This window comes from Dipodomys merriami, unplaced genomic scaffold, assembly GCF_024711535.1.
Source record: "Dipodomys merriami isolate MVZ:Mamm:240054 unplaced genomic scaffold, mDipMer1.0.p SCAF_19, whole genome shotgun sequence".
NCBI lineage: Eukaryota > Metazoa > Chordata > Mammalia > Rodentia > Heteromyidae > Dipodomys > Dipodomys merriami.
In genome coordinates, this window is record NW_027203270.1 from 2,381,297 (window position 1) to 2,408,351 (window position 27,055).

The window sequence follows — 27,055 nt, forward strand, 5'->3', positions numbered from 1 at the left end:
AATACATCTGTCTCTTAATTATACGCTCCATAATGCTATTAGAACTAATTCATGTATTCAGAATTCATTGAGCTCCTACTATGAACAGCAATGCTGAGAAAGTAAATATGGACAGTGAACTAACTTTAGTAGAAGGTCGAGGAAAGGGCGTGGAGGGGAATGCAAGAGTGGTTAGTGTACCATCAATTCTCTTCAACCTAACTTGTGAGTAGTAAGAATGAGTCTGGTACAAAACCTAGCCCTAAGAAAATGACAGTCATCTTGTCTTCAGTGCAGTTAGAGAGACAGTGTTTGAACAGATAGGGTATAGTATGCATACATACAGCATACATATTTTATAGAAATACAAACTAACGTGACAATAAGCTATAAGGGACTTAGCAGAAGACAGTTATTGAGTGACTGAGAAAAGAAGATGGACATTCTAAAAAGAGAAACAGTATAAGAAACAGTAGTCTAAACACAGGCTTCATGAGCAGATGAGACCAGATAAAAAAAAAGTTAAGAGCATTGCCCCATGCATATTTCTAAGGAACTAGTCTATCAAACTGGTCAAATTTTGTGAGGAGGAGTCGACTCAACTCTGGCAGTGGTATGTAGGAAGGAATGAGTGGGGTGGGTGGAAATTCCTGGCTAAAGACTGAAAGAGAAGACCGTTTAGAAGACCTGGTCCAAATTAGAGGCACTAGAGATAGATTGAATGACAGGACAAAGTGAACACAAGGTTTCTATCCTGCTGTAGAGAAAGAGCCAAGAGATCATTGTAGAAATTAGTTTTGTAGCATTCAAACTTCCCTTTTCAGTTTGAAAGAAATATTATTCCTTGGAACTTTTCCCCTTTCAAGAAAAATGAAAAGTAGTTTAGGTAAAAATTCATCTTGACCTTCTACTTTTGCAGACAGTTCTGACTTTTCTCAGTACCTTACAGATTTCAAAAAGGAACCAGAAGGGGAATTAATTTCTTAATTTCAAAAAGAATGTGACTGAAATTTTATCACAACTATTGCCAGCATGATGTTTTTATACTTTCTTGAAACTTGAAATCTGGACTCATTACATGAATATCCAAAAAATCAGATAGTAGAATATCAATTTTTTTTTCTTTAGCTGTGGAGATTTTTTTTTCTTTTAATTAGAAGACTGCGATGAGAAATCTCCTTCTCCAGTGCGGGAATCCTAATTAGTAATGAAGAGCTTGCTTCGGGTGAATTTAAAAGGCATAGAAATAATTATGAGGAATATTTCACCTAAGTCATGATGAAGATTAATGAAATATCCTGCTTAGATCAGGAATTTATTATCAGATTTTAATTAAGCTCTGTAGAGTTAACCCCTTGACCTCAGAAGTACTGGGTAACTGCTTCATTATTCTGTCTTCCAACTATTTGAACAACTGCTTATGTAGGAAATTGAAAGTGGATTCCACTACATATATGTAAATTATTCTGGTTCCCTGATTTCAGTAGAAAGCATATAGTCACAATTTTTCTAGTTAATATTTTTCCTCATCTTCCTCTCAAATTAGGTAACTTATAGACCTATTTCCTTATTTACTAGAGCAAAGCCACACATCCTAACTCAAGGACTACTTTATTTTTCTATTAATGGGTATAAGGCACCATTGCGATTTGGAAAATGTCTCTAACCTAGTGATGCTAAATATGAAAACACAAACAGGAAAAACTACAGGCTGTCTCAAATAATAAACAAATTTGTATTAGAACAATGAATATGGTTTAAATTTGATTCTATCCATACTGTGATGGAAAAAAAAACTGATGCTGGAAGACTGAAATGTTATAAAAATCAAGGGACTTACATTATAAGCCTATTTACACACAGGAATTGGGCAGAGATGATCTTGCCTGTTTTTGTTAAGCAATCAAACATTATGGTAGTAATAAAATCCCCAAAGAATCTGTGATAAGATCAGATTTCTTTTATTTTCTAAAGACAATGGTTGATAAAACAAAATTTTGCCATACTGGTATGTGAAAGTATTACAGATGTTTCTTAATTCCATTCATAAAGAGTTCAAGTAACAAAACAGATATAAAGGGAAAGGAAAATCTTAGAGATGCCTCCATTCCAAAACCTTACTTGTCCCTCTGCTGCATTTCTACATCGTCTACCATTAGAGACTCAATTCTTGGGAACCTGGAGGATGTTTACTTTATTTACTCTCTTATGAAGTTGAAACATTCTTTTTTTCAAGTAACATCCCAATGAGTTAGTGGCTAGCTAACTAAGAAGGCACCTAAAGAAAGTACATACATCAAATGTGGCAGAAGGGAAGACAGCACTTGGGAAAAACAAGAAGGTAGAGAAAAAGGGAATCTACAAGCCATTTGCTCAAAACTTTGCCAAAGACTGGACCTGAATAGTAAGTCTTCCACTATCATTCATCAAGGGAAAACATTCAAGGGATCTGTGAACCTCCATATCAGTAGTTCTCAAATTTAGTGTGCATCAGAATAATACAGAAGGCTTATTAAAACAGAGTGCTGCACCCTATTTCCAGAGTTTCTGATTCAGGTCTAGATTGGGGCAGAAGAATCTTTATTTCTAACAAGTCTCCAGATGGTGATGATGATGATGATGATTGATGATGACGATGATGGTGATGATGATGTTCATACACCTTTACATGAATCATCAAATGTTTCAGAAAGAAAATAAATCTATACTTATTTATACTTACAAATTAACTAAATATTATAGATTAGAAATTTTTGTTATATCTCATATATTATTATATACTATAAATTAGCTAAATATTATAAATTAATTATTATAAATTAATTAATATAATTAATTACACCAGAATAATTAGCTCATCATATATGAATTGAACTAAATAGTTTCTAAAACTAAACTTAAATGCTTTTGATTCTAAGCATTGTCAGTGATAGTGATTCAAATGTAATATCTTTTGTACTTACTTTGTTTAATATGCAAAATGTGTATGTATGTATGCAATCTGCCAGTCACTGGATTTTCAGAGTCCTTTTGGAAACAGATACAAAGATGTTTGTTAAAACTGTGTACTTTGGGATCTTATACATTAATAATCTGATAGAGCTAGAAAGGCAAGATCTAATTCTTCATCCTACAAGGGAAACACTTTACTGATTTCCACTCTACCCTGAAATAAAAGGCTCAGTTGACATCCATCTCTTCAATACAGTAATCTATCATTTCAGGGAAAAGGTTTTTCCTTTCATCCTGACATTTGTATAGTTTAGTTCTTAATGACGTCAGGATTATAATCAATTACACCTTATTATAAAGCTTTCAAGTCTACCCAGTGTTAAAAGACACCCATTTTGATCATGCTCTGCCCTGCCAGCTATACTTAACTCTTTGATTTGCTTAATTTCTAAGTTGGCACTCATCACTACTTTGCTCTTTGTTGTTGATTATTATCCATACCCCTCTGCTAAATTATAAACTCTACAAAGATAGAGAAGTTGATTGGTTCCTTGTTGAATACTAGATGAGTTGGACATTGCTTAGTACAAAGCAAGTGTTCAGAAATATATGTGAAGTGAATGGAAGAGTTTAATAAGAATTTAAGCTGCACAATTGTAGGTATTTTTATATATATTATCTTTAAAAAGTCCCTTAACATATCTTGCAGGAAGTGACCAATGCACAACCTAGGGCTACTTAGCTATGCTGAGCTGGCTGAATTCAGTGGCCAGAGTGTGCCAGATCTAGCACTCAGCCTCCAAGCTCCATACCTCCCTAGAGTATCATCTTCCTGGCACCAGTTGCTGTCAGAGAAGGAAAGCAAATCCCTGTTAAAGTTCAGCACAGTAAAGGAAAGAGCTGGGAAGGAATACAAAAGGATCAGAGACATGAGCTTGGAGCTGCTTTGTTTGCTGGGTAGTGTACTCTACTACAGTCCCAGATCCAGAAATCCTGGACAGAAAGCCCATTGACCAAATAGAATGTTTATATATCAACTTCTAAAACCCTTCACACATGCCTTTCCAGGATGGCAAATTTGTAAGTAAAATGTCAGAATGAGTCTTCATGACATGAATCTGGAAATATTTTCTTGATGATTGTGCACAAGATTGATGTATTTCCTCTTAACAAGCGTTTTCGTGGTTACTTGGTGAAACAACATGATAGTTTTACTGCAAGTCTTGCCATGAAATATTTCAGATGTGAGATTGGGTGACATATCAATCAAGGGACAGAAGAATGGTCTGTGAAAAAGTATACAGAACAGAGCCTAACGGATGCTTAAAGATACATCCATTTTCTTGGTGTTTCTCATTCCTACCTATGTGATTTATTGTAAGACACCAAACCTAAAATCATTTTGCACCTTCTGCTCAAAGAATGCCAAGTGGAATTACCTGAACTTATTCTTTTTGTACATGGAGGCATATAGAGATTTGAATTTCACACATGAATCTAACAATTGTTTGGGAAGGTTCTTATTAAAACTGCTATGAGAAACACAGCCTGGATTTTAACTGGAAGAGTAAATACAAGTGTGGCAATTATGCTAGTAATGTCCTCAAAGAATAGCTTCTAGATCATCTTTAAAGATGGGAGTGATAGTAAACGGAAATGATCTTGTTGGGAGAAATATGGTGACCTCTTGTCAAACCTTATTGAACCCTTTGAGCAAAGTGAATGTTCAAAACAATCTCCCTTGCCATTTCATATTGGTAGAAGATGTCACTGTTGGACAGCTCTAGGCAGAAGTGAAAGTAAAGAACCTGGGAAAAACTATTAGTCAGCAAAGAATTCATGCTAGATTTGGCCAAAGTGTCCCTGAGGTTGCACTTATATTTGAAGTGGGCCACATGTTATCTGCATAGTGCTAGATGACCTACAGACAGACCTCTGCTATTCCAGTAGTTGTATGTGAAGGAACAGGTAACGCTGCAGGTTTATTAGCACATATTCATAAACAAACAGAAGGAGGGAATCTTCTTTTTTAATTTTTTATCTTTTTAATTGTAAAAATACCATATGGAGGGTTTACAGTTACATGAGTAAGGTAATGAGTACATTTCCTATCAAGCCTTGTTACCTCTTCCCCTTTGTTTTTCCCCTACCATCCCTTCCCTCCCAAACTCCTCTTTATTCCTCCCACAAGTTGTAAAGTTCATTTTCAACATAGTGTCTTGTACATCTCATTGTTACAATAGGTCAACCTGTATCCTTATTTAAGCATTTTTGTTATTTCCCTTCCCTTCCCCAAATTATAAAAATGTATATACAAGATGCAAGGTACTAGAATCAAATACAGTGAAAACAGAGGTTATACCATGGGGGAAGAACATACAAAAGAAACAAAAATCACATAGTACATTATAAGTATATTAAAAACAATAGCAAGAAAGAAAAAAAACAAGTTGTGTCCCTATCTTGAGTTTCATTTGCTTACCATCATCTTATATGGTCATATGTACATAGCCTTGACCTTTTCTGCTTGTCCTAGACATATACTAGTTATTGCAAATAAGGGAAACCATGGGACCTATGTTTCTTTGGGCCTGGCTTACTTCATTTAATATAATTTTTCCAAGTCTTTCCATTTCCTAACAAATGGGGCAATGTCATTCTTTCTGATGGAGGCATAGAATTCCATTGTGTATATATACCACATTTTCTTGATCCATTCATCTACTGAGGGGCATCTGGGTTGGTTCCTATCTTAGCTATGGTGAATAATGCTGCTATAAGCATAGTTGTGCTTTAGTATAGCCTTGTTTGTGATCATTTGGGTAAATGCCCCAAAGTGGGATCGCTGGGTCATAGGGGAGCTCTATGTGGAATCTTTTAAGGAACTTCCATGCAACTTTTCAAAGTGGTTGAACAAGTTTATACTCCCACCAACAATGTGGTAGGGTAGGAGGGAATCTTCTTGATTTAGCAGAGCCTTACATTATTTCAACTACCAAAGAAAATTTAAGCTGAGTGCCAGTGGTTCACACTTGTAATCCCACATACTTTGGAGGCTGAGATCTGGGGATTGTAGTTTAAATCCAGCTCCAGCAGGGAAGTCTGTAAGACACTTAACTCCAATTAAGCATTAAAAAGCCAGAAGTGAAGTTGTGACCCACTAGTAGAGTGCTAACCTTGAGTAAACAAGAGAGCCCAGGCTCTGAGTTCAAGCCCCAATACTGGCACCATAAAAAAAGAAAACATTCAACTCTGGCCAATAAGCAGTTTATATCTAACACTATGGAGTGAATGGGAAAAAGGAGCTTACTACTGTTTTCCATATTGAATCAGAGGGACAATAAGATATAGCTGGACCAATACTTACTGAACAGCTAAAAAGTACTAATCTGTCTGCATTTGACAGGCTTATTTTTACACTGGCATGAGATATAGTTGACATTGCCAAAAATCATGCATTTATTTATGGACAGCAATGGCTGGTTGGATCCTTGATGGACAGAAGTACAGTTGTAAAAACCCTTTAAAAAAGGAGTAAGCATGCATAAATTACCATCCCCAGTCTAGAAGAACTTTACACATTACCCAAAGTACAACTAATCCAATCCTATTTCATCTTGTTCAAGAGAAATCATCCTTCAGGATAACTGATATAACATCTGTTATTGAATATCTCATGAGAGCAATCTACAGCTGCATCTACACTCAGAAATGGTTTAAATTAACATTTCATTAAAACAGCACAGTCCAACAGACCAAAGATTGATATAAGAAGGGAGGAAAAAGAACCAAAGATGGAATTGTAGATACTGATGACCTCAAAACCAAGAGATTTCTTTCTGTACTTAATGAATTGTTAATTTGGGCTTGTCTTATAAAGAGTCAGGTTGTGGCCTATTTTGTTTTGTTTTTGTGGCATTGAGGTAAAGAACCAATAGCTAAAGCTTTGGCTGCCTCTAAGATCTATAGTTTAATGACATACAAAGTACAGCATAGTAACCTGAGAGATAACACGTCAGAAGAACTGAAACAGAATTCCAATGATTTTAACCAGTTGACAGTTGAATTTCCACAACAATTGTTCAAACAAGATAGACAAGATGAAGCCATGGCTATGAAACTGGTCACTTATGAAATAAAATCTGCAGTAAATCAACCTGCCTTAAGTTGACAGTTTCTTCCAGCCCATACTTGTACAATAACATTATCTCTGATATACGGATGGGAAGGCTAAGTATGAAGGGAAATTCCCGGTAATGAGGTCCTACTACACTATTTAGTTCCACCTGCCATATTAATGCTAGAACATAAAACTAATGTTTCTATAGAACACATCTCAAGATGCTCATTCAATGACAATGAAAGATAGAAAAAAATCACCTTTCAAAAAGAAAAAAAAATCCCCATGGAAGAGTTTAAAGAGGTAAGGATTTTGGACAGTAATGATAGGAAAAGAACAAAATAGAGAAACACAGAAAATCAAAGAAGTTTCTAATCACATAAATCTTAGGCGTTTTATCATATATCAGCTGTAACTTTCTGGTTTATCATAATGGCATATTTAGAATTCCACATATTTCCATTTCTGATGCTTTGTGCATTTGTGGTTCTTGTACAAATGGAATGGTTGCCTTCAGTTCAGCAGTGGATTATCACTTGTATTTACATATGCTGTTGAGAAATTTTATGAGTAATGAAAACCAGAAAACTAAAATGTGCTGTAGCGATTACTTCCATATCAGTGACACATTTGCCATTAATTTCTTTCTTCATTGGATTTGGCCAAAACTTTGGGGAAATATGGGCCTTTGAGATTTCATGTAATAATCATAATATGTTTTTGTGGCTGGAAGATTTATGTACTGTCTTAAGGTAATGCTTTGGCATATGTGTTCATTACATTTTCTAGCTGTAAATCAAAAGGCAAGGGCATATATAATGATGAGTGGAAAAAATAGTGGCCAATATGTCTTAAATTGTAGTAATTATGGCTCTTCTATTACTTATTTTTGGAATTCCAAGAAAGGCAATACTTTATCTCCACAAAGCATAATCTCTAACCTTCTCAAGATAGTCTTTTCCTCTATACTGAATAATTTTTTGGAGAAATGTATGCATGTAAAACTGGTGAATATGAGAATCATTCCATTATTCTTCATGCAGTCTATTTCTCTGTACATCATTACAGATTGTCTTGTTGCATTTTACAATAATGTGTATCTGCAAGTAAAGACATTTCAAATTTCATATGGAAATAGAGAACCTGCCTAGCAAGTTCAAAGTCCTGAGTTCAAAATAATAAAGGAAGAATAAATCAACATAAATAAGCACGAGGTATTTAGAAGATAATTTTGTCAAATAATAACACTGCTAAATTAAATATTAAATTAAATATTCTGACTAAAGGAGATTGTCAAATCTGATTTTAAAAGAACATAATCCAACTATATTCCATCTATAAAATCCAAAGCTAGTATTTGATTTTGGTATAATTTGTGAAGTGGAAGGGCAAAAACAAATCGTTTAAATAAGGATACAGGTGGACCCATTGCAACAATGAGATGTACATGTCATTATGTCCAAAAATGAACTTTACAACTTTGGCCTTGGGAAGGGGGGGGCGGGAGGGAGATGGGAAGGGATGGGAAGGGGAAACAAAGGAGGAGGCAACAATGCTTGATAAGAAATGTACTCATTATCTTGCCCATGTAATTGTAACCCCTCTGTATGGTATTTTCACAGTAAAAAAAATCCAAAGCTAGAAATAAATTAAAGGTAAACAAATAAAAAAAAACATCTGGCCAACAGCAGCCTTAGATAATCTGGGAATGGCCATACTGGTAGAAGAGAAAACAGACTTAAATATTTATCTACTGCCAGGCACTGGTGGCTCACACTTATAACCCAAACTATTCAGGAGGCTGAGGTCTAAGAGTTGGGCAGTTCAAAACCAACCCAGGCAAGAAAGCCCATGAGACTCTTATCTCCAATAAACCATTAAAAAGCCAGAAGTGGAGCTGCCTGTGGCTCACGTGGTAGAGTGCTAGCCTTCCCACCAAAACTCAGAGATACTGTCCCTGAGTCCAAGTCCTATGATCAGCATCAAAAAGAAAAAAACATATATATCTACTATAAGAGATAAAGAGGGACATTTTACAATGATGAAATGATAAATTCATCATTATACATCATTTGTACCTAGCACCAAGGCATTAAACCATTTGAAGCAAAATCTGACAGAGAATTCAACAATAATAGCTGAAGACCAAAATTCTATATCCCTAAAAGGCCAGAAATGACACAAAGCATACTTTATAACCACAAGAAAACAAAATTTGAAATACCAGCAAAAAGAATTTGAGAAACTCACAAACATGTAGAAGCACCACACCCCTGAATCATCAATATTTTGAAACAAAAATCAAAACAGAAACTATAAAATATTTTGAGATGAATAGAAAAAGAAACACAACATACAAAAATATGGGATATATCTAAAAGTGCTGAAAAGGAGATTTCTAGTTATAAATGCATATGTTAATAGAGTAGGAAGATATCAAATCAATCATTTGAATTTCTACTTTTAGAAGCAGGAAAAATAAAAAAACTAAATTTAAAGCAGGCAAAAGGAAGCAAATTACAAACATTACAATAGAAATTAACCAAATAGAAAATGGAGGGAAAATTGCAGAAAATTTTATTCTCAAATCCCTGATGGATGCAAAACTGCTTTAAAAAATGCTGGCAAGTTATATCAAACAATATTTAATAATATATGAAATAAATAGCAGCAACAATAATAATAAATCATGACCAAATGAGAACTATCACAAGAATGCAAGGTACTTTCAGTATTTAAAACTAAAATAATTCATCACCAAATCGTGATTATTTCAACAAATGCAGTAAAGCATGTGATAATATCCAAAAGTGACACAGGATTTTAAGAAGATAAAAAAAGAAACTGTCAGATAATGGGTAATAAAAGAAAACTGTCTTGCTGTAATAAGAAAAATGCAAAAAGGCAGAACTGAAGTATCTTATTCAGTGATGAGATAATAACACTTTCTGCTTAAACTTAGGACTACAGCAAAATGTTCACTTTCACCAACTACGTGAAATTGCACTGGAGGTCCTAGTTAATGCAACAAGTCAAGAAAATGAAATGAAGGCTATAAAGATTGAGATTTAAAAAAGAAGCAAATATCTTTATCTGCCAATGACAAACCTGGACATACAGAATTTTAAGTGAGCCTATAAAAAAACTATTTGATCCAAGAAATATAGTGAGCATATTTCATATCACAAGGCCAGCAAATAAAAACTGTCTTTTCATACTAATATCTAACAAGTAAAAAGTGAAAATTTAAAATCAATACCATTTACAGTAGCATCAAAGAAACTACAAAATAATATAATAAACAAGCAAAAACAAGAAAAAAATCATTACCTTAAAAACTATAAATTCTTGCTGAAAGAAAATGAAAAAGAACTAATATGTTACAGAGGTAAAGAGAGACCATGTCCTTGAGTCAGAAGATTCAATATTATAAATCTGTCAGTACTTTGTATCTTTAGATTTAAATGTAAATCAAAATCCTATCAGGCACTTTGGGGATCAAAATTGGCAAGCAGATATTAAAATATATATGGGAAAATAAATAATCTACAGTAGTGAAAGCAGTTTTGATAAAGCAATAGTACAAAGTTGGAGAAATTACTCAATGGACTTTAAAACTTACCATGAGGCAGAGCTGATTTCAAAGTCCTAGTAAGCAGAAAATGGCAAGTTCAAGCCCAGCCTACAATATATAGAAAGGCTATTTCAAAAAAATTATTATAAATCCACATTAAGATAATGTGGTTTTAATATAAGGTTAGAAACAAATACATAAATGAAACAGGACAAACAGCTTAGAAATAGATTCACTATTTATGTATCCATCAAATGACTCTTTAAGTTACCCATGCAACTTGATGTGGAAAGAAATCTTACATCAAATTGTACAGAATCAATTGCTTAGCTGTATCAAAAAGTAATAACTCCGGTAACAAACAATAATTCAAGAGAATAAACATCTAATTAATTCCTAAAACACCTAAGGAAAAGCACACGATAAGATATTTGTGATCTTAGGCTAAAATGCTTAAACAGACTACATCAAGTATTAAATATGAAAGAAAAAAATTGTAGTGGTCCTCTTCAAACAATAAAGGTACTATGATTGAAGGTACTGCTAGAAAACCAGAAAGGAAAGCCACAAGCAGGAGAAGATATATGCAGTACTCACACAAAACAGTAACTTGTGTAGAAAGATCATTTAGCAAGCCGTAACAATAAGAAACAAGTGCCAGGAGCTGGTGATTCATGCCTGTAATTCTAGCTACTCAGGAGGTGGAGGTCCAAGATTTGTGGTTCGGACCCAGCCTGGGCAGGAAAGTCCAAGAAACACTTATCTCCAATTAACCACCAGAAAACCTGACATGGAGCTGTGACCTAAAGCCTTGAGCAAAACTGCTCGAGATACCACTCAGGCCCTGAGTTCAAGCCCCATGATGGACAAAAAAAATTAAAGGAAAGAAACAAGTCCAATAAATATGGGCAGAAGGTTTAGACACTTGATAAAGACATTTAAAATTCTTATAACCATACTTAATATTGGCTTACACAGAGATGCCATCACAACCCCATAAAAACCACTAAATTTACAGACTGTAATAACAAAGTGGACGGGATTCTGAGCAACTAGGTCTTTTGAATACTGCTAGTGAGGATATAAAATGCTACAACTGTTTGCAAAGAAATATTTAGTTATTGTTTTATAAATCATAAACTTTAATCGTATACCTACCACATTATCTAACTACACTCTTGTTATTACAGAAATTTAAAGAAATGTAAAATACAGTCACAAAAAAGGTAAGAAAAATATCCACCATCAAAAAAAAAAAAACAGATGAATAAGCCAGGCATGATATTACACACCTGTAACCACAGCTACTTGGGAGACTGAGGCAGGAGACACAATTCAGCCCTGAAATTTAAAGTTCAAAATCATCCTGGGTGACAGAGTAAAGCACTATCTCAAAAAAAGGGGGAGGCAAGAGAAAATGCATGAACAAAATATGTATCTTTACAATGGAATATTACTCACCAGTAAAAATAACTAATAATACAATCAAGAACATAGATGAATCTAAGTGTCATTCTTCTTTGGCATGAGTCATATAAGAGGCAGTTGTTGACTTTGGTTGAAAACAAGATAATTTTAAGAGTTCCACATTAAAGTAAGTTCAGATGTCTGAAGTAGCTACAGTTCATCTGTTTTTACTCACTGGTAGGAGAAAGTAGGGGAACTTTTAGAACAGAGGGAATCTTAGGAATTGCAAGCTAATTTGTGGTAGTGACTCTCAGAGCAGAAGGGTCATTAGAGACTGTAACTTAATGCTTGCTCTGGGCTTAATTGTAAGTAGATACCAGCAAGAAGAGCAAGGACAAGGGATTTGTGCCAGACCTTAGAAGAGTTGCTAAGTTATAAGAAATGAACAGTCACATAAGACTTAAGTAAAAGTTATCTTTATAGAGAGAAGGGGTAGAAATATAACACAAATAGGCATTAGCAAAATCTATCTCAGTTTATTTTTCTCCTTATATTACCTATTAGAACTCCTTACTTCTTTTGCTATTTAAAACAACCTTTCTGCTTTCAGTATTATATCTCAAAGGGAACCAGTGGAAAATACATTATGCCGATCCAAATCTCAGATTAAAATGGGTGTCAAGTTCCAACCACTGACCACAGCATCTGAGCACACCACTCAACAGGTGGCCAGCGAATTAAACTATAAAGTAACTGAATGAACATTGATGTTGTTACCCAAATTGGGGTATTTGAAAGAAATGCTAAGTGCACAGCCTTAAGTACAAAAATCTTTCCATGTGCTTTTGTAGGAAAAGAGAGCGAGTAGTGAAATTACTGTAATCTTCAACTTCAAAGATACAACAAAGTACCCTGGAAATTCTACACCCTTACTTACAGAGCATCCACTTCTTCACCATGACACCATTACTTGCGGCTATCAATTTGTTTTAATGGGTACTAGCTCCCTATTGTTTGGCTTCAGACCTCCCGAGGTTGAGTACATTTTCTGTTTATTGACTATGCATTTCCTCTTTCATGAATTACTTATCAAATCTCTTAGTACTTTGTTTTGCATGGCTCTCCCTTACTTTTCTGATTAACTTGTGAATGTAAGTTTTTTTTTTCTGAGATATATTGTTAATACCTTTCCCTGGCCTGTCATTTAATTTTGTCATTGGAGCTTTTTCTTTTTTACTGATTCAGAGCAATTTCTTAAGAATTATATATTCTATTTTTATCAACATATGGTAGCTCTGCTTCATTAAAGATCTTTCCAAAGGCTTTCCTGTTTACATTCCTAACTACTCAGAGGTTGAGATCTGGAGGATCACGGTTTGAAACTAGCTTAGGAAGAAAAAGTTACCTAAACTTCATCTCCAGAATAACCAGCAAAAAAGCAGGACTAGAGGCTGGCTTAAGTAGTAGACCATTAGCCAAGAAAGCAAACAAAGCCAAGGAAACTGAACAAGCATGAGGACCTGAGTTCAAACCTCATTACCAGCCAAAAACATCTTTCCTAATCCTGTTGCATTAACACATTCCCCTACATCTTCTCCAATGGCTTTAATGGTGTTCTTTTATTCACGCAAATTTTCAGTTATATATTATTTTTTATCGATGGGGTCAAGCAAAGCTGTAATTTAATGTTTTTACAAATGTGTCTCAATCCCATTCACTAAATCCTGCATCTCCCGTAGGGATAAGAAAAGCCACTTTTGTCATATAGTAACTTGTCATAATACAGAGAAAATTTCTTATCTGGATTGTGTTAAATTCTATGCATCTGCCAATCTTCCCATTAACTTTGTACAGTTTTAATTCCACACTTTGAAATATGTTTTAATGTAGCAAATGTTCCTGTTCCTGTTCCTCTAAATTTGCTCTTTTTTTGGTTGGTCCTGGTACCTGAATTCTGGGCCTGGGCACTGTCACTGAGCTCCTTTTGCTCAAGGCTAGCACTCTACTACTTGAGCCACAGTGCCACTTCCAGCATTTTCTGTGATTAATTGGAGATAAGATTCTTTCGGACTTACCTGCCCAGGCTGTCTCTCCAGCCTCCTGAGTAGCCAGGATTACAGGTATGAGCCACTCATGCCCAGCCAAATTTGCTTCTTTTAATTAGAAACTCTACTACTGCAACTCTCCAAGGAGGAAAGCATCACCCTTTGCCTATTACTTTCAACTCTGTTCCCTCTCCATGAGAAATGTTTCTTTCACTCTCAGGAAAATTGCATATTTCTAATTATTTGGGGCAGGGTAGAAACAATGTCAGCGATTTTGAGCAACTGAAATTATTTAGGACAGTGAAATCTACAACCTCAATGTCTTTTGAGTCCATCCCTCGTCTTTCTCAAAAGTGACTCATTTATAGTTCAGGTCCTCAGCTCCTTCCTAAAATAGCACAACAACTGCTTAAGTGGGTTCTTCATCTCTGTTTCAGTCCTCCAATCCATCTTCCATGGTGCTATCATGACTGTGTTTAAAACAAATCTTAAGGTCAGTTCCTTATTTAAAACATAGCAGTGATATGCCATCACTAACAGGAAAAAGCCCTATCTTGCTCATGATTTTAAATACAATGAGAATAATTAGTAATAATTAAATATCTTCTCTACTGTCAGGCATTATGCTAAATACTTTATATATGTTACTCCATAGCCATATTAATCTAATGAGGTGATAGGAAACTACTTAATTATTGCTCTCCTTAGCAGATGAACAAACAGATTTAAAGAGATTGGATGGTTTGCCCGAAATTGTACAGAGTAACACCTCGCTAGTTACACTGATCTTTAGAACACTGTACATTCTAAAATTCATGCCAGCTAGTTTGTTGCTCTTGCACTTATCGACTGAAGAGAGCCCTCAGAATGGATTTTTTTCAAATAGCTACTCGGTTTTTAAAAATTGGATGAAAAATAAATAACTAATGTTAAAAGATAATTCATGTAAATATTACCCAAAAATAACCATACCATAATTGGTATCACATAATATAGAATTCAAAGCAAAAATAAGAATCAGGGTGGATGTGGGGAGGGAAAGTAGGAGAAAAATGAGGGAAGGGGTAACAAGTTTGACAAGAAATGTACTTATTACCTTACTTATATAACTGTAACCCCCTCTGTACTTCACCTTGACAATAATAAAAATAAAAATGTCAGGGTGATTTTTATTTTTAAAATATATGAGCCACCAGAAATATACATGGTCACAACTTTCTATAGGCTTAGCAAATACCTCTGAGTAAATCAATCCCAAATCTACTATACATCTATGAGCAATCAGAGAGGAAGATATGAACTTGAACCTATTTGAAAATAGAACACGTAGACAAAAGTTTAAATCCAGATGATTTGAATAATACAAATGACAAGCTCACCAATAAAGATAAAAAATAAAGCTCTGTATCCAAAAGTAAGAGATTTGTAAATGGTTTCACATATTTTCAAACGACATGATATACTATGGAGGTGAAAATTGGTTGTTGACAGAGCAGGAAAAAAAATCTTATAATGTTTTTTTGCCCCACTCCCATGTCCAAAGTTCAACTCTACTTGAAATACCTTATTCCTCAGATTTAATTTCTTCTTAAAAAGATAATTTAAGTTTAAATAAATTTAGTTAAATTTTAATTCTTGGTATCTCATTTTGCTTTATAGAGAGAAATTAATTAAACTTAGTTAATTTAACTTGATTAGCTTGAAATCAATGCTTTATTAAATTAATAAAATACTTTTTTCTCACTATGCCATATTGAAAAAAATAGCTTAAAAACACCAATCTAAAACATTCACAAAAACTGAGTCATGTAGGGAAAAAGGGAAACTTGGCTAACTGTCCATACAGTCATTGAAATACCTCCTAAAAACAGCTAGAGAGAAGCATGAATAAAGGTTTTCATGGTACGCTCTTCTATGTCTCTTGAGCTCTGAACTATGTAAATGTAGTCATTTGAAAAGCAAAACCTTTCCATTTTTAGAATAAGACAAATCATCAATGCTTTCAACAGTTACCAAGGCAAGTTAGTAGGAAAAGGATAATCGTCCACAAATGACACTACAATTATTAGGATATTTACAGGTGAAAAATAAACTAAGCCTACTCACATCAAATGCAAAAAAGTAATTTGAGATGGTAAATGAAGGATCTATAAATATGAAAATATTTAGAAGAAAACACAGAAAAAAATCTTTGTGACTACATTGTAAAAGATTTGGAAGATATGACAGCAAATGCATAAAATGGAAAAGGGGAAGATAATGGAGCTTTATCAACCATTAAAAACACATTCTTCACCAAGAAAATTAAAAATCAAGCCATTAGCAAGAAGAAAATATTTTGCTAATCAATGAATTTAATGAAGGATCCATATCTAGAAAACATAAAGGACTCATATTAAGAAAATTATCTAAATTGTTTTAAACAGGCTAAAGATTAAAATGAAAATATATGTGTGGCAAATAGGCACATGAAAAAGTAATGCTTAAATAAGGATACAGGTTGACCCATTTTAACAATGAGATGTACAAAACACTATGTTGAAAACGAACTTTACAACTTTGGGGGGGGGGTTAGTTGTGGAGGTGGGAGGGAAGGGATGGTAGGGGGAAAACAAAGGAGGAGGCAATAATACTCAATAGGAAATGTACTCATTACCTTGATCATGTAACTGTAACCCTCTGTACAGTATTTTTATTTTTTTAAATTGTGAAAATACTGTACAGAGGGGTTACAATTACATGGGCAAGGTAATGAGTACATTCCTTATTAAGCATTGTTGCCTCCTCCTTTGTTTCCCCTTCTCATCCCTTCCCATCTCCCCCCTTCCCCCTCTCCACCCTCCCCACCCCTCTGTCATAGTTGTAAAGTTCATTTTTCGACATAACGTCTTGTACAGCATTTTTACAATAAAAACATATTTTAAAAAAGTAATTCATTAAGGAAACAAACAGGAACCAAAATGAGTTACCACTCCCTGTACAGCTAGAATCAAAAGGACAGTCAGTACAAGTAAAGTGAGGATGACAGAAATTGGACCCCTCACTATTGATGGTGGAAATGTAAGATGATACGGGAAGTGTCTTCAAAGGTTAAGCATACATAATACGACAATTCCTATGTGTGCCCTAGGAAAAAGTAAAACATAAATAATACAGCAAATCGTAGGTCTACCAGTAGTAATGAACATGTGTTCACCAACTTGTATGGAATTTTACTAGCAGTGTTTTTCTAGTAGCAAATGTGGCCAAAATGTGACACTTTAAATAATGGACTACTGCTCAGCAATAAAAAAAGAATAAACAACTGAGACATGGCACAGCATGGCTGAAACTTAAAACATATGCTAAGGGAAAGAAAAAGCCTGACACAAAAGACCATCTATTGCAGGAGGCCACTTATATGAAAATTCTAGAAAAGACAAAAAGCAAATTGAGAACTTGGAGTTACAGTGACAGATTGCGAATGAACACAAGGGACATTTTTGGATTGAAGATAGTATTCTAAAGCTGAATTGTGGCGATGCTTGAGCAGCTGCATGAATTTACTAAAACTCATTGAACTATATTCCTAAAGTTGATTTCTTTCCAGGTATGTAAAATTCTACCTAAATGAAGGTGGAATTGTACTGACCAAGATACAAACCACAAGAGAAATCTCAACTAATTCTGAAACAAGGTGTGATAGAAGAGACAATCATTGTATATCATGTGAAATAATGAATACAAGTAAGGTAAAACTCTAGCAAAAAAATCTAAGAATAGCCAAATAATGTGTCCACTTCATGGAAAACCCTTTGCAATAATTTTTATCAGTTACTAAATACATTTTTTAAATGTTTATGTTTTAAAATTTTTATTTTATTGTAAAGATGCTGTACAGAGGGGTTAGTTACATGAGTGAGGTAATGAGTATATTTTGTGTTGAACATTGTTATCACTCCCTTGTTGTTCTCCTGCTATCCCTTCCCTCTCCCACTCTTCCCTCACTGCCCAAAGTTGCATTGGGTCATCCTTTGTCCTTCTTTGATAATTTTGTTATTCTCCTTCCCTTCCCCAAATCACATAAATGTATATACAAGACAGAGGGTACCAGAATCAAAGACAGTGATTGCCAGGGATAAACTAATGGAAAAGAAAAATGAAAGGGCTGAGAATGTGGCTTAATGGTAGAGTGCTTGCCAAGCATGCATGAAGCCTTGGGTTTGATTCCTCAGTACCACATACACAGAAAAGGCCAGAAGTGGCATTGTGGGTCAAATGGTAGAGTACTAGCCTTGAGCAAAAGGAGCTCAGGGACAGTGCCCAGGCCGAGTTTGAGCCCCAGGGCTGGCAAAAAAAGAAAAAAGAAAGAAAGCAAAACAAAGAACAAGATACAGTACATTGGTGACAACCAGATCAACAACCAAAAATAAGATCTGTTGTTTCCATGTCCTGGAGTTCATTTCAATAACATCATTTTGTACAATCATATGTACATAGCTATTGAGCTATTATGATTCTCTTCCAGAACTATCCTGTCCATGTACTAATTATTACAAATGAGGAAAACCATAGAAGCTATGTTTCTTTGGGTCTGGCTTACTTCACTTAATATGATTTTTTTCCAAGTCTTTCCATATCTTTACAAAAGGGAGAATGCCATTCTTTCTGATACAGATATCAAATTCCATTGTATATATATACCACATGTTCTTGATCCATTCATCTATTGAGGGTCATCTGGGTTGGTTCCATATCTTAGCAATCCTTAGCAATAATTTGGGGCAAAAGAAATGGATATTTATCTAAATGAGCTACAGGAAATGGAAACATAGGTTTCATATGTTAAAAATGTAGATATTAAAGAATGAATAAAGCTATACCCAGAAAGCTCAAAAAATAGCCAAATTAAACTGTTATTTATGAAAAAATATATAAAAACTATAAAAAATTCAGAGAATTATTATTTCTACTAACATTTAGGGTAAGAAAATTACAATAAAAAGGATCATGAGAGATGTGTGGAGTGCTGATAATACTCTTCTTTAGACTATCTGAATTGCTTTATTACACACATATATACACACACACACACACACACACACACAACTTGGCAGCTAAAAATGATACACCTGAAAGTTTGAAAAACAATCTTTATATAATTTGGGGGATTAAATAAAAATAAAACTTAGAATTCAATTGTAAATAATCAATTTAAACCCAAACATAAAATAAGGGAATAAAACAAAAGGTATTAAATTAGAAGCAGTAAGTAATAAATTAGAAAATAGTATAAAATTATATCTTGAAGGTAAATTAAGATGTAAACTTTACAAATATAATTTAAAATTAAAAGAACAAAACCAAATAATATAAAGAATAAAAAAGACTAGAAGACAACACAGGGAGTATCACTAAAAATATGCACAGAAATAGCAAAAAAAATCTTAAAACTTACACAAAATGAATATTTTCTAGGAATGAATAAATTATTATAATGAACAAAAAAAGAAAATCTATGCAAAGAATCAACCTTCAAAAGGCTACTCAGAGTTTACAGAACTCCATAAAAATTCTCCAGGAACAGGTAATTCATTCTCTGGCAGAAAACAAAAAGAAATAGGAAGCTAGTCTGTTTATTTTGCAAGATTAACATGAAGCTTATCCCCAAACCAGAAAATTGTATACATTTGAACTAGTTATGTATGAATTCACATGGGAAAAAAACCATTTTCCGATTCCATGAATGGTTTTCAAGGAAATTTAATATAAATAGAATCATTAATGTAGGCTATCTGTGTGGTGTTTCTTTTACTTGACATCATATCTTTGAAGTTCATCCGTATAGTAGCAGCTATCAGTAGATCTTTTTTCCTAATGGCTGAATAATATCTCACTATAAGGATATATAAATTTTTTCTTATTCACTTATTAGATGTTGCACATTTAATGGTTCCAACTTTTATTACTATGGATAATATTTCTATGAACTTCACCCACAAATTTTACATAAATGCCTTCAGTTCTCTGGGAACTGTTTAAGTCATTTTATGATCAAAATTATTAGAAAAGTAAATAAAAATAAACAAGAAATTTATTGTACTTGCAAAATATCAGATGCAATCCACAATATATACCAAAACATCACACTTTCCCATGAAATTATATATAATTACTATGCACCAGTAAAAATAAGATAAATTTAATTTTCAAAGGCAAGAATAAAATATGGACATAAATGCCAAGTGTTAATACTAAAATAATATTAATATATTAATACTGCTTTAATACCATTCAACATTGTTGTTAATGTCATTATATGATGCATAAGAAAAGGAAAAATACACAAATTAGAAGAGGAAGATCGACAATTAGTACATGATTCAGAAAATCTAAAAGGCATCAAATTATTAAAAGTGGTAGGAGAGTTCAACAAGGCAGCAAGATTGAATAAAACATAAAAACCAATACCTTTCTTAAGCATCATGTATTTGTTAGGAATTGTGATTACGTACTAAAGAAATACCTGAAAAAACTGTCTAAAAAATTTTGTGGTTTATTTTTTCCTCATACTATAAAGTTCTATAAGCAAAAATCCCTCATCATTATCACCTAAAACAGGTGAATTAGCTTATATGTAACTTATACCTGGTTTTAAAAGGAAATATGTTAATATAAAAAGAAGGCATGACTCTAGGAACAATGCACTGTTTATGCATATTTATGTACCCATAAATGGACATGTTAACTAAAAAGTACAAAAGAACCATAATGTAATTCATTTATGGGATAAGATATAAATTATATTTTAGTGGCATGAAAATTAACTATATTAATTTGGGGGGGCCTGGTTGTGGGGCTTGAAATCTGGGCCTGGGCACTGTCCCTCAGCTCTTCAACTCAAGGCTAGCGCTCTACCACTTGCGCCACAGCACCACTTCCAGCTTTTTTCTTTTTGCTTATGTGGTGCTGAGGAATGGAACCCAGGGTCTCAGGCATGCAAGGCAAGCACTCTACCACTGAGCCACCTTCCCAGCCCCTAACTATATTAATTTTAAGGCATTTTATAAGACATACCTTCTACATGTATTTATACAATATCCTACTTATATGTGTGCACTTTGTCACAACATACTTGGGTCTAGACTTTTTTTTCCTCTTTAGCTGTATTTTCTTCTTACAAAACACACATTAGTTTCTATAATACTTGTTTTCAGTGTTAGCTGGGTGGGCACTGACCCAGTGGTGAAGACTTTAGTATAGAAGCTTCTCTCGGTTTGACTCTGTTGTCCAAGCCCAGACTCCAAGGATGAGCTTTGGACATGGTCCAGGGGAATGCAGTGGGGGAGGGGAGGTGTCTTGAGGGAACAAAAAAAGGATCAGTAGTGAGGGCCCTCAGAGCAGTGTGTTGCCGGGTATCTGATCACTGGGTTACACAGGCATGCTTCAAAGAGTTTGCCAAATTGAATATAGCTCTTAAGAACTAACTGTGAAGTCCCACCAGTCACTGTCAAAGATTCCCTTCCCAGCACACTAGAAAGCATTCTCAGAGGGCAGATCAGTCCCTGCCAAATTATTTATAGGAGATTGGTTCACATACTCAAAATGATATGAATACTTCTAATTATATCCAAACATGCCAAATGTCACTACAAACTATTCTGAGGGTTCGTGTTGCCAAATGTCTTGCCCTAACAAAGAGGAAGTAGCTGCTGCATCAGCACATTAGTTCCTATATAAACAGGACTGGACTTCATACCTTATCTCCACCACTAGAGGTAAGGGGTGGGCGCCTTGGGAACTCCCAGAACCAAGGGATTCTCTAAATTGGAAACTCTTCCTCTCAACTTCGATGTTTGTTTTTAATGGGGAAAGTTGGAGGGCAGGGTACTCTTAGTTCTGTAACTAGAATTCTGCAATTATAGGACATCACTAATGAGACACTTCTTGTTTTGCAGTCTTGAACAGTTTGGATCCTGCATTTCCACCTGGAATTTCAGAGGTAAGACTTGGTTTTGTTCATTTATTGATAGCAGAGGAGATGTACTGCAAAGAAGCCATGTACAACTCTTAGACACCATTTCTATGTTTTTACAGTAGAAAGTGTTCCTGGATGGCTGATATAAATACTGAAAGTCATTTTTTCCCCAGAATGTCTTACTCTGGGAGTCATTTGTGTGCCAGGACTCAAAGATCAGTTAGGACAGGATTAGTTTTGACAGTGAGTTCTGAGCTGTGTTTACAACTGTCCAATGGTGTTCAACTATTCCATACCAACTTGTCTCTACAGGGAAACAGTGAATTCTGAGACACTTTACAGGAATTTTAAAACATTCCACGAAATATCTTACTTAAACATGTAAGCACACATATCAAAACTATATTTTGAGCTGCTCTTGCTGATTCAGTGCATTTGTTAGAATGAACTGTGATTTTTCTTTGAAAAAACTGAAAGTATCACCCACAGAATGCTACATGTTGTAACTTAAGAGAGATCCTGACATTCCTTAAGAAATTTAACTACTAGAAAGAGAGGAACAATCCAACCAATCTAACATGTCAACATTGCAGGCATATCTATTAACAAGACAGTAACTTACATGCATGTGATGATGTCTTATTTTTTTTTCTCTTTTCGTTTTTTTTTTTTTTTTGGTCCGGTCATGGGGCCTGAACTCTGGGCCTGGGCGCTGTCCCTCAGCTCTTCAGCTCAAGCCTAGCGCTCTACCACTTGAGCCACAGCACCACTTCCGGTTTTTTTCTTTTTTGCTTATATGGTGCTGAGGAATCAAACCCAGGGCCTCATGCATGCAAGGAAAGCGCTCTACCACTGAGCCACCTTCCCAGCCCCTTCTCTTTTCTTTTTGTGGGACGAAAAAGAAGAGCCCCATGAAATGTATGTGGGAAGAAAGGGATCCATATTGAGGCTCTCACATGTCTGTGGTTAGATATGTTTACTGATGGTTGAAATCTCTCATGTTAAAGGAGTGTCAGAAGAGATTTGGGCTTGGGTAACAAGCCAAAGGGTGAAAAATCCAGAGAATTAGAATATAACATGAGATTCTTTGAATAACCTATCTACAGATACAACACTATCAACATAATAAAGAGGTTGAGACATTTATTTGGTCTATGGGAGTAGAGGGTTATCTAAGAGACAAAGATATTAGTGATAGCTTTAAAAATATTAACTTGCCTTTCTAAATATGTGACTTTTCCAAGCATATGGTGGATGCACACATGCAGAAGAGAAGTGGAGATTAAATGACAGTTGCTATAAAACAATCCATCAACAGTTCAGCTACAGAGATTGTCATACTTTAGAGATTTTTTTTTTAACTGACAACATTTTATTGTAATTCATTTGTAGATATCTAGCTAGCCCAGAGGATCAGCATACGTGATCTGGAAATGAAAATTTCAAAGTCCTAAAAATTGAAGCCTCAAATTACAGTTTCATTCCATATATGCCCTTTCAGACTGCTAAGAGCCTGGTGAATGCCAGATTGGAGGAATAATCGCTGCACAGGCGATGCTAAGCACCTCTTTTATTTCAAATACTAACTCAACTGTATGATTTCTGCTTTCTGTTCTCCCTCCATCTCCCCATTTTTTTTTTCTCCAATGCAGAAGTCTTCGCAAAATAAACCGCAGCCATGAGTTCAAGTTCGGATGCCGAGATGGCTATTTTTGGTGAAGCGGCTCCCTACCTCCGAAAATCGGAAAAGGAGCGGATTGAGGCCCAAAACAAGCCTTTCGATGCTAAAACTTCTGCCTTTGTAGCAGAACCCAAGGAATCCTATGTGAAGAGCATTATACAAAGCAGGGAAGGAGGGAAAGTAACTGTGAAGACGGAAGGTGGAGCAGTAAGTGAAAACCCCAGGAGAAAACTCTCCATTTCATTTCTCTAACATTTCAATTCAAGAATGGAAGCATTCATTGTTAGGGTGTCTCTAAGCCAAATGTCAAGACAAGTATCTTCCTAGCGCCTGAGAAGATGTTAGGTTTGGAAGACGAAAGAAGTCAAGCCATAACTATCTAGCTCCCTTCCCAACTTTGCAATTTAAATCTCCAAATTTGAAGACAACTTCATCTGCTAACAAGAATGCTTGAATTATGTATGTGGTTAAATAATTTATATTATTATCTCCATTATTTGCACAAAAAATCTTGTGATGCATGGGAAGGAAAAATAAATATATTTAATCTACTAAAGTAAAAAATAAAATGTGATAAACTGACAAATCTGGAAGGGAGAAAAACAGTGAGGGGGGAAATTTTTTTTTGAAAAAAAAGAAACACAGGCCTGTAAGTATCTAGTTAATATACTGATTTCACTTCCTTTGCCTGTATGTCCATGAATGAGAATCAATGCATGTTATATTAATGAACAAACTCTGATCCCATTAGTTTGTACAATTTTTACTATGCATTAATAAAATAATATACTAGCTTATAATAGGAAAGCTTTTTTTAGTAAATCAAACTTTGAAATAAATATATTTGATGCCTTTAAACATAGAATCATACAATGAAAAGTATGCCCAATTAAAGTTTTATAATCAAAATAAACATAAACCCTATTTCCAACAATTAGTTAAAACTGGTCTCCCACTTCCTCAACAGACTCTTACGGTCAGGGAAGATCAAGTCTTCCCTATGAATCCTCCCAAATACGACAAGATCGAGGACATGGCTATGATGACCCATCTACATGAGCCTGGAGTACTGTATAACCTCAAAGAGCGCTATGCAGCCTGGATGATCTACGTGAGTGCCCTTTCATAGCTCTTTTCAGCCCATTTATTTGAAAGAAGAAAAAAAAGGAGCAAGAGGTATATGGTTGAATTTATTGTTTTTGTTTCTTTTTTCAGACCTACTCTGGCCTCTTCTGCGTCACCGTCAACCCCTACAAGTGGCTGCCGGTGTACAACCCCGAGGTGGTGGCTGCCTACAGAGGCAAAAAGCGTCAGGAGGCCCCGCCCCACATCTTCTCCATCTCTGACAATGCCTATCAGTTCATGCTGACTGGTGAGTGAATAGTACCTATTTCCAGAAATGTGTAAATACAGCCAGGTGTGATTTGCTCATGACTGTAATACCAGATAACAAGAAGCTGAGATTTGGGAGGATGGACATTTGAGGCCATATCAAGCGATCTAGGTGTCACAGCATGCAACTATCATCCCAGCTAGTGATCTAGAGCAGACTGGACAGAGGGGGAAAGAGTGGATCCTATTCAGAAAATAGTTACAGTAAAAAGGGCTAATGTGGTAAAGCAATAACTTAGCCAGAATAAGGCCCTGAGTTCAACTACCAGTACTGGAAGAAACAAAAACAATGAAATAAATATGTAAATACAATAGATTTATAAATATAATCGTAATATGTATTATGTATTATATATAATATATATATGAGCCTTACAAAAATATATCCCAAGCATATGGGCTTTTCTGTGTTCCAAGAAACTTGCCCTGTTCTGCCTAAGCTAACAGCTATTAAGTGGAAGCCCAGATAGAACAAGTAAGTATAGTTATTGCCTTCCATATTTCTTTATTTTCTGTTTGGATACAAAAACTTCAAATAGGCCAAGCACCAGAGGCTCACACCTATAATCCTAGCTACCTAGGAGGCTCAGATCTGAAGACTGGGGCCTCAGCCAGCTGAGGCAGACAAATCCAAGAAACAGCTCACCACAAAAAGTCAGAAGTTGAGGTGTGCCTTGAGTAGGAGAATGATGAAAGGGGTGATATTGGTCAAGATGCACTGTACTCATAAGCTGACAAGTTCAATTGAAACCCCTTATAGAATCATCATATCAATTAATTTATTAGTTAATTTAAAGACGTTCCTTAAGCCTAGGAAGACCAAGAGTGAGTCTAAGCTCCATCCCCAGTATAAGTACATATGTATACCCAAATAAATGAAGTAACTAGATAAGATTTGTTAAATTTTTACTTCCTCCACAATGATCAAAACAGCTCTCAGCCACCACTGAAAAACTTATGGATTCTTTCTACTTTCAAATGACACGGTGAATTTTGATGGCCTTACGAGTAGAACATACTATTCTTTCCTCCCAACAATTTTGAAGCATTTCCTTTCAGAGTAGAAGAAAAAAATATCCATTTTTTTAGCAAATTAAAAAAAATCATCCCAATTTTTTTAATGTGTATGGAGGAGGCGAGGTGTTGCATTCCAGGCAAGAGGCTTGAACTCCATGCCGGGTACTATCCCTAAGCTTTTTTGCTCAAGTCTAGAACTCTATCACTTGAATCCCAGCTCCACTTTCAACTTTTCTGTTTATTAACTGGAGAATGGGAAGGGATGGGAAGGGGAAACAACGAGGAGGCAACAATGCTTGATAAGAAATGTACTCGTTATCTTGCCCATGTAATTGTAACTCCTCTGTACGGTATTCTCACAATAAAAATAAATAAATAAATAAATTTTTTAAAAGAGAATCTCATGGCTGGCTTGAAACCATACTCCTTAGATCTTAGTCTCATGAGTTGCTAAGATTATAGGCATGAGCCACTGGTACCCAGCTATATTTTGAACTTTTTTAAAAACATTATCACAAAGTCTGGTTTTCCTGCCTTACCAAAAGCATAAGCATCTAGCAAAGATAACACACCACTGGCCCAAATACAGGGTTAATAAGAATTGCCTTCACACAGAAAATGTACTGTCTTTGAAAATATTTTATATTTGTTTCCTGTTCCTCTGTGGACTTTTGGAAAGTGAATGGGTTTGTTTTGTTGTACTTGTCTTTAAATATTTTTTTTTTAAGGGGTGAGAGACAAAAAGAAAGTGACAAAACAGAAATCTCCCATTACCAATTGGCCAGGCGTTCTGAAATAATTCTATGCCAGGAAACTAGTCTCTAATTGTCCACAAAGCAAGCTACCTGCCAGATTGTCCAATGCTGGCTCATGACATGGAGTTTAATACCTCAGCAACTGCTTTTACAGCAATACACAGCCCCACCCTAGC

The 27,055-nt window shown here is 35.0% G+C and overlaps 1 protein-coding gene and 2 pseudogenes across 1 annotated transcript in view; all 3 read left to right on the top strand.

Moving 5' to 3' along the window:
- The first annotated feature begins 80 nt into the window (after nt 1-80).
- On the top strand, nt 81-5,946 carry LOC138830503 (transient receptor potential cation channel subfamily M member 7-like; annotated as a pseudogene).
- Nucleotides 5,947-6,662: 716 nt separating this feature from the next.
- LOC138830339 (transient receptor potential cation channel subfamily M member 7 pseudogene) lies at nt 6,663-8,189 on the top strand (annotated as a pseudogene).
- A 13,823-nt stretch (nt 8,190-22,012) lies between these two features.
- Nucleotides 22,013-27,055, top strand: part of LOC138830573 (myosin-8) — a 32,962-nt gene continuing 27,919 nt past the window's right edge. The window contains exons 1-4 of the mRNA XM_070026963.1: nt 22,013-22,058; nt 23,687-23,922; nt 24,683-24,826; nt 24,931-25,087. Coding sequence (XP_069883064.1) covers nt 23,713-23,922; nt 24,683-24,826; nt 24,931-25,087 — 511 coding nt within the window. The 5' untranslated portion in view covers nt 22,013-22,058; nt 23,687-23,712. The remainder of the gene's footprint in view (nt 22,059-23,686; nt 23,923-24,682; nt 24,827-24,930; nt 25,088-27,055) is intronic.